Genomic DNA, 8,837 nt, shown 5'->3' with positions numbered 1-8,837 from the left:
AACATTAACATGTGTTTCTCTTGTTTGTTTACTTGTAAATAGAAAATGGAATAGAGTGAAAAAAAAACAAAAGATACGTGTGTGACCTAAACATTAGTGGTGATTTTGGGTCATTCGTGATACAATTCCTAAAATGTTGTAAAATCCAATATTGACCCGAAAGAGATTACCCATTTACCCTTATCATCATATTATTCGCATCAATATATCATAGTGCCTAAGATTCCTGAAAAGTGGGGCATATATGGTAAGTGTTCATGTGTCAATTTTGTGGACCTTTCGATATGCCATAATTTTTATTTTATTTTATCATTAATTTATTTTTATCTGTATAAAACTTAGGCTTATAGAAAATAGTATTGACGAAATTAAGAAAAATTAAGCCACTCATAAAATTTGAAAAGTAAGGAAATTAATTATAGAAAAGGAAAAGAAAACGAAGTTATCCACATTACTTGCTTTTTGACAAGACACAAAGAAGTTGATTGGTCCATTTGTCTTTTATGAACTGACAGTTGTTTTTGTTACTTGTTTTAGATTTCTTATAATTTATTGTATTCACACATCTATTTATTCCATAGAAACACCCCCCAAAAGCCAAAAAGATAAACCCTTCTTTAATGGCACAACTAATCTTCATCTCAAACCTTAAATTCTTCTAAATACCACCAAACCAAATCCTCCTTAAATAACCTTCTTCTAAATACCACCAAACCAAATCCTCCTTAAATAACCCTACCGAGCTTCTTCTCCTATTACTTGATTTTATCAAAAAAAAAAATTGCAGGAACTTCTTCGATTTTATCCTTCTTTAATTTTTTTATTTTTTTCACTTTTGTTTGTGTGTTTTACTTTTTATCACGATATGCACGTGGAAACCCAGAAGGTAAAAATCTCTTAATTTCTTATAATTCTTCTTCGCTCCCAAGAGGCGTTTTCGTTATTAATTTATATAAAGGCAGATTTATTTGGAAGTCCTTTGTTTACACACAAACCCAATATATAAATAACATTGTGCATACCTATCTATATGAATGTATGTAGACATGGCCTATGTGTTGATGGTGCAATTATATAATCATTATCATTTGGTGCTTTTGTAAAATCTTATCTATCATTATTAACCTGTTTCACTCATATCATCTCTCTTACCTTTCTCTTTAACTCCTTTGTAAGAATCCTCTCCTCCTTCGATTGAGTTTGTTTATATTATTTTACTTTGCATTTGCTGTCTTCTGAATATTTCAAATGCTGATTTTTGGATTTTTTGTCAAATTCGAATTGGGGAGAGTCAGAGATTTTTGATCTTATCTCTGTTTCCTTAAAATGTGAATGTTAAGACTTCTTACAATCCAAAGCGGATATCTTTCTTCTTTTAAAGCTTTAGATTCTTGAATCCCATTTGTTTTTTTTCATGTAGAGAATTTGGTGAAAAAACAGAGGAAGCAAAATGGCACTTACTTGGACTCATAAGGACAGAGGAGAAATTAGGGTTCATGAGAATTTGCAGGAACTAAGCATAGACTTGGTAGATTATATAGCTGAGATATCAGAAGCATCAATTAAAGAGCATGGTGCTTTCTGCATTGTGTTGTCAGGAGGCTCTCTCATTAGTTTGATGGGGTAAATATACAATTTTTACCTTTAAAAAGTTTTGGAGATTTTATTTTCAGTCTCTTTTTGATTGATCTTTTATTGAGTTACTCAACAGAAAATTGATCGAGCCACCTTACGACAAGATTATAGATTGGGCGAAATGGTATGTCTTTTGGGCGGATGAGCGCGTAGTAGCTAAGAGTCATGACGATAGCAACTACAAACTCGCCAAGGACAATCTCCTCTCCAAGGTTAGCTGTTTTGAATTGGTTCTTGATAGCTTCTAAATGGAAGGAAGAATTCGTGTGGCTAGCTGCTTTTCTTGAATCTGCAACCTATTGACTTTTCTTGCTCCAATCTTGGCTTCTTTGAGAAAAAAAAACTAATCCAGTCATGGTTCCGGTCAATGCAGCTTTGTGTGTGGTTTTGTCTTGTTGTAAAGTTGACTTTGTTTGTTCTGAGAGTTGCAACTTTAATTTTTTTTCAGGTCAATGTGTTTCCGAGACATATATGTTCGATTAACGACACAGTTTCGGCGGAGGAAGCTGCAGCAGAGTATGAGTTCGCCATCAGGCAGATGGTGAGAACAAGAACTGTGGCTGCATCTGATAACAGTGACTGTCCCAAGTTTGATCTGATCTTGCTTGGGATGGGATCGGATGGGCATGTAGCCTCGCTCTTCCCAAACCATCCAGCACTTGTGGTGAAGGACGATTGGGTCACTTTCCTAACTGACTCTCCTAAACCGCCACCAGAGAGAATCACATTCACTTTACCCGTCATTAACTCAGCTGCTAATGTTGTTGTAGTAGCAACCGGCGAATCCAAAGCCAATGCTATCCACTTAGCTATCGATGATTTGCCCAAACAAGAGAGCTCTTTGTCCCTGCCTGCAAGGCTAGTCCACCCAAGCAATGGGAATCTGATCTGGTTTATGGATAAACAAGCGGGGTCTAAACTTGACAAGATTTAAATTTTCGGAGTAGGACTTAGATATTGTTCTTTGTTCCAAAAGCGAATGGTTCTTTTTAATCAGTGATGACCCTTTTTGTATGAAGAGCATCCGGTTTAGAAACATGATTTTGTTTACTTTTCTAACCAAGCAAGTTTCTCCGAACTACAAAATCTATTAACTATAACAATAACATGTTCAGCAACTTCAAGAAACAATCTTAACCTCAAAACTCTATGAAGTAATAGTGTGACACACTCAGGCGAAAACACACATCTTATCCTCAAAGGGCAAGGTTCATTACAGAATCCGGCAATGCTTACTTTCATTTAGGCATTGCCATTGTTTAGAGCATCAGCCTCGGCTCTAGCCATAGGATCATCCTTGATATCTGTATCTTCTTCCATCTCACCTTGTCGGTCTTGTGCCAATTTCTTCCTGTGAAGTTCCTCAGCAGTCTCCATGGCAGCCTTGTTCTCAGCTTGGATCTTCAGCATTTCCTTCTCCTGTTGCTGCCTCTCAAACCATGTGTCTGCATCTGCCCAAACTGACAGAAACAAAAAGCAAACAAAACCAAGAAAAGACACAATTGTTAGACAATGACAATCAAGAAGCAAACAGATCAATCATAGACATGAAGCTCACTGACTTCTTAACATCAACGAGAGAATTAGAATCTGCAAGAACACTAATTTCCGAACCCTGACTTTTGAACATGTCCCCCAATTCCAAAAACCATCAACGAACACAAATCAAAATCACCAATAGCTCAAGTTAAGCAAAACTCTAGGGCAAAATCTAAGAACCAATTGGTAAAGCTAATTGCAGAATCAATAAATCACAAGAACGCCAATTGTAAACCCTAATTTCAACAATTCCAGACTCATTCACAAAACCCCAAAATCAAAATCACCAATAGCTCTAATTAACCAAAAACCTAGGGCAAAATCAATTACAGAGAAGGGAGAAAGAGTAAAAGAGAAACATACGTGGATGTGCAGCCCAACCCTGTTCACCACCCTTGATTTTCTCAGGAAGAGCATAATTAACAGTGAGAACACGACCATAGAGCTCAGCTCCATCCATATTATCCATGGCAGCAGAAGCGTCTTCTCTCTCGAGAAAAGTAACGAACCCGAAGGATCTATGCTTCTGATTCGCTTGATCCAAAGGCGTCTTCACGTCTTTGATATCGCCGAAAGGTATAAACGCAGCGTGAAGTATGGATTCGTTAACCTCATCAGCTAAACCTCCTACATACAACGTGTTCTTCTGCATCGCTTGCTGCTGTTGTACTGCCGCCGCCATTGTTCAACCCTCTCTCTTTCTCCGATTCGAACCTTTCACAGAGCAATTGGAACAAAGGAGAAGACGATATCGATTTCCTTTTTCTTTTTTTTTTTTTCTTTCGTTCCTCTTTCTCTGATATAAACGGGCTTTTTGGCGGTTCGGCCCATTAACATATCTATATATAAAGCCTTACATTCTATTGACTTTTTTTTTTGCCCCAATTCTTGCTTGTTTGTGAAGAAATCTAATGAGGATCTTATAACTTATCCAATAATGGTCTTGGTCAATACAGCTTTGTGGGTTTTGTTTGAGTTATAATTGTTGACTTTGTTCTGAGAGTTGCAAACGTAACTTGTTTTGACATTTGTCACACCGTGAGAGAAACTGAAAAAGGATTGCACATTATTTTTGTTAATTTCTGTAAACAAAGTCAACATATGGATTATATTAGACAACATTGATAGTAAAAAATAGGGGACATAAGTTTATATTAGTCTCGTATGATATCTACATTTTTTTTTCCTTATTTCCCTACGTCTATCCAAAAACTGCTATCTCATATCATATAATTATGTTTTTTTTTTTCCATATAATTATGTTTTTTTTTTTTGTATTGATTCTCTCTTAGCTGTCGACCACCACAATGGTAAAAAAAAAAAAATTCACTCACTGTATATAGATGTATCAATCTGCTCAAGAAATTCCTTAAAATCAATGTGATACCTCTTTTTCACCTATTCAACATTTGAAAAATTCTCACTTTAAATACAAGCTTGGTCAAAGTCTACAAAATCAAGACATTGACGAAGTTTTGGTTTTTTCTTTCTATCCTCCTTGAGCATAATGTGATACATAAATAGCATCACTCACCTACAAGGACGATGCTACTTCTTTTTGTTTTTACGGCAACAAGTAATTTGCAACAAAAAAAAAAACAACAACATTAGTATCAAAAACCCAACATAGCCCAGCCCAAAAATATATATTTTTGGTGCTCCAAACGTATCCAAAAAAGGACCCAAACATACACAAAAAAAATTCACTCATTCTACATAGTACATACACTTATCGATCTGCTCGAGAAGTTCCCCAAAATCGATGTCAAACCTCTTTTTCACCTGTTCAACATTTAAAAAATTGCCACTTTTAAAATATCCAAACTCAATATCAGCAGATTTAAGATTTATCAACATATTTTATAATTAAAATAATCTTATGTTATAAAATATTAAATAAATGTTTATTTTGGATAATATTTAATATTGTTTAAGATTTGAAATATATAGTTTTTTTTTAAAGCTTCCAGTTTTAATTTGTAGAAGGGGGAAATGAAAATAAGTGGAGGTTTTTCAAATTAGAATTGGAGCAAAAGGGGTTATAAAAATTTTAATCCAAAAGAAAGAGACTAAAACAAAATAATAAATACAAAAAAAAAGGAAAAGATAGTAGAAACAAAAGAATTGTACTCGTGACCTAAGATGACACAAAGAGTATTCTATTGCCGACTGAACTAGCAGATTTAATTAACTATTGGTACTAAATAATCTTTAACAACTAGTATAGAGCACGTGGTCAACCCTACTTTTAAGGTAGATCCGCTTCTATCACCTTGCAATGCAACAATGATCAAATCTTATGATTTTGTCTTCCAACCCACCACCGGCGGAGATTCTGTTTATTATTTCCAAAATTTGTTTTCTGCCCTATTAGTAATGTGCCTCCCCTTTTTTGTCAAGCAGCATAATTCTTCTTGAAATCAACTCAAAATGTTTTGAATGGTGAAGTTTTTGGATATTACGAATAAATTAATAAAGAATGGAATCACGTCCACATAGAAAGCTTACGAAAAAAGTAATCAAGAACTAACTCATCATTATTAGCAGTTATAATAAATTAACAAGCATGCATATCATTACGCCGACATAGAAGCTCCCAGTTTAGTATATCAACTGCTTGGAATGTTCTTCCTCCAATATTTCTCTGTATCAATCCAATGAAGAAAATAAAATCAAAATTCATTACTCCATTATGATTTTGAATCATATTATGATATTTAACCTTATCTTGTAAAAGTTGACGGTGACATAATTGGCCCATCGGTTCCCTGCGACTAAGTAACATGTCTTAATCATATCGAGAAGTTGTTCAGAGTTATCCTCACAAGTTAAGATCTTAACCGTAATTGTCCTGAAATGGTTTACTAATGCCAAAGCTTTGTTTTTGTTGGTTAACGGTGCAGATTCTCCTCTATTTCTACACTCACCTGGTTTAATCTTCGGGCGGCAACAAGACATGGAAGCAAATGTGTTCCATAGATCTCACAAAAACTTTTTCTTGGTTGGGGGAACCCGAGTGCGCACTCATACCGATAGCAATTCTGGACAAGAATAAGCTAATACTTCATGGTCGTGAGCACTTGCAAGCATTGGTCATACATGATCTCCATACCAAATCTTATGATTTTGTCTTCAAGCCTACCACCGCCGGAGAATCTGTTTATTATTACCAAAGTTTATTCTCTGCTCTACCAAATTAATTTATTTGTACCAATTGTAACCATTGTAGGTTTAACAATACTGCATTTTAATTTAATAAAGATGGTTTTATTCTCCTCTTGTTTTCCAAGGCTTCTTATTATATTCAGTTTTCTTGTGTCTTGTTGTTGGTGCTTGAGTAAGTTACCAGTCCTACCTTGTCCCTATCTCCTCTTGAATACTTGAGAGCTTATGAATATGAGCTAAAGGAGGTTCAGGATCACAAGGCATTTTCTCTGATTTATGTATGCAATGTTGACATGCAGAGCGAATCAGAGTGGTAACGTTGACATGCAGAGTGGTAATCACATGATAACTACAACCTTAGTTTCCATCTGCCTCGTGATTACAATGGCGTCTATGTTGGTGGTGTGCAGTTATATTGTTTGGTGCTTTGTTCAATCTATCGTTAACGTGTTTCATTCAAATCATCTCTCTCTTTTACTTCGCTGTGACAATCCCATCCTCCCTCTTTTTTCCTCAGGTTTTATTTGAATTCTACTTTGATCCTTGCTTGAAACGTTTCATGTTTCTGTTCGTCTGACTTCTTGTTGGGTTTTGGTTTTTTTAGTTCCAAGATCCTCTTGCCTTTTATCATGTATTATTATTACCTGCTTTTCTGTATCCAAAATGCTGAGTTTTTGGATTTGCAATCAGAATTTAGCTTTTCTGCATTGTGTCATCAGGAGCACTGGCGGATCCAGAACATATTTCTACATGGGACACAGACTATAAAGGACAATTAATTAATGCAAAAAAACTTTAAAATAAGACATTAAAGAGGAATCAAACCCAAGACATTAGATACATAATGGGGGAACCTTAACCAACTCAGCTAGAAACACTATCTTGGTCGTAGCCATTTACAAAATTTCTAAAATATGTATAGGGGCACGTGCCCTACTAAACTTGTGGGTAGATACGCCCCTGATCAGGAGGCTCTCTCATTAGCTTCATTGGGATAATGATTTTACAATTTTACAATTAGATTCGTCAATGATGCCACTTCAGTCACTACTCACCTTGCCTTCAACACGAAGAAGACGAATCCTTGCGACCCTCAGTTTGCTTCAAGAGGTCGTGGTCGCGGTTCTGGACAAAACATAGGAAGGGGAGGTTATTCTTTAAGAGGACGAGGGTTCACTCAACATCAGTCTCACTCTCCATCCTCTGGCCAGCGTCCAGTGTGTCAGATCTGCGGTCGTACTGGTCACACTGCACTCAAGTGCTACAACCGCTTTGACAACAACTACCAAGATGAGGCTCAAGCCTTCTCAGCTCTTCGTGTGTCCGATAACACTGAATGGCACCCAAACTCTGGAGCAACATCGCATGTGACACCCTCGCCTGAAGCTCTGCAATCTGCAACAAACTACGAAGGAAGGATACAATCATGGTAGGAGATGGAACCTTCCTTCCGATTACTCATATTGGCTCTGCAAACATCACTTCTTCCAAAGGTACAATTCCTTTAAATGATGTTTTGGTCTGTCCAGATATACAAAAGTCTCTTCTCTCAGTATCAAAATTGTGTGATGACTATCCTTGTGGAGTTTACTTTGATACTGATAAGGTCTGCATAATTGATTTACCAACACAGAAAGTGGTGTCAAAGGGTCCTCGTAAGAATGGGCTTTTTGTGCTGGAGAATCAGGAGTTTGTAGCATTCTACTCAAATCGTCAGTGTGCTGCAACAGAGGAATTGTGGCATCACAGACTTGGACACACAAACACTGCAGTTCTCCAGCAATTTCAACACAACAAGGTTATTCAATTCAATAAGAGCAGCACCACTTCCATTTGTGAGCCTTGCCAGATGGGAAAGAGTACAAGACTTCCTTTTTTTGTTTCTGATTCTCGAGTTTTACACCCATTAGATCGAATCCATTGTGATCTATGGGGTCCTGCACCAGTTGTATCCACTCAAGGATTTAAATATTATGTGGTTTTTGTTGATGACTTCTGAAGATACTCGTGGTTATATCCATTGCGAAACAAATCAGATTTCTTTTCACTGTTTGTTGCTTTTCAAAAGCTGGTAGATAATCAGTTCAATAGCAAGATTAAAGTGTTTCAGAGTGATGGTGATGGAGAATTCACTAGCAACAAGTTTAAAGAACATCTACAAGAGCACGGTATTCATCACAGGTTGTCATGTCCACATACTCCTCAACAAAATGGATTGGCAGAAAGGAAACATCGCCATCTAGTTGAGCTTGGTTTGTGTATGCTGTTTCACAGTCATACACCGTTAAAGTTCTGGGTTGAAGCCTTCAATACCGCAAATCATCTCATTAACCTGCTGCCTTCCTCAGTTTTGGAGAATTTGAGTCCTCATGAGGTCTTACTTGGTCAAAAACCAGAGTACTCAGCTCTTCGTGTGTTTGGATCGGCTTGCTACCCATGTCTTCAACCCATCACAAGCAACAAATTTGAACCACGCTCTCTTCAATGTGTTTTCCTCG

General features: G+C 36.6%; 2 protein-coding genes across 3 annotated transcripts; one reads left to right on the top strand and one right to left on the bottom strand.

Annotated features, from left to right (window-relative positions):
- Positions 1-560: 560 nt before the first annotated feature.
- Positions 561-2,713, top strand: LOC104772630 (putative 6-phosphogluconolactonase 1). Of its 2 annotated transcripts, none has more exons than XM_010497222.3 (4): positions 561-886; positions 1,421-1,623; positions 1,712-1,847; positions 2,084-2,713. In XM_010497222.3, exons 2-4 carry the CDS (start codon positions 1,451-1,453, stop codon positions 2,567-2,569), a joined length of 795 nt encoding a protein of 264 aa, XP_010495524.2. In that variant the 5' UTR covers positions 561-886; positions 1,421-1,450; the 3' UTR covers positions 2,570-2,713. The 2 variants fall into 2 exon arrangements, with proteins under 2 accessions (XP_010495524.2, XP_010495529.2); XM_010497227.2 differs by lacking the exon at positions 561-886 and adding an exon at positions 931-1,171.
- Positions 2,664-3,989, bottom strand: LOC104772639 (uncharacterized). Its single transcript, XM_010497232.2, has 2 exons — positions 3,538-3,989; positions 2,664-3,095 (listed from the first exon to the last, which is right to left on the bottom strand). Exons 1-2 carry the CDS (start codon positions 3,854-3,856, stop codon positions 2,878-2,880), a joined length of 537 nt encoding a protein of 178 aa, XP_010495534.1. The 5' UTR covers positions 3,857-3,989; the 3' UTR covers positions 2,664-2,877.
- Positions 3,990-8,837: the final 4,848 nt, after the last annotated feature.

Source organism: Camelina sativa, chromosome 3 (genome assembly GCF_030686135.1).
Source record: "Camelina sativa cultivar CO46 ecotype springtype chromosome 3, ASM3068613v1".
NCBI lineage: Eukaryota > Viridiplantae > Streptophyta > Magnoliopsida > Brassicales > Brassicaceae > Camelina > Camelina sativa.
This window is presented reverse-complemented; position numbering and strand designations above follow the sequence as displayed.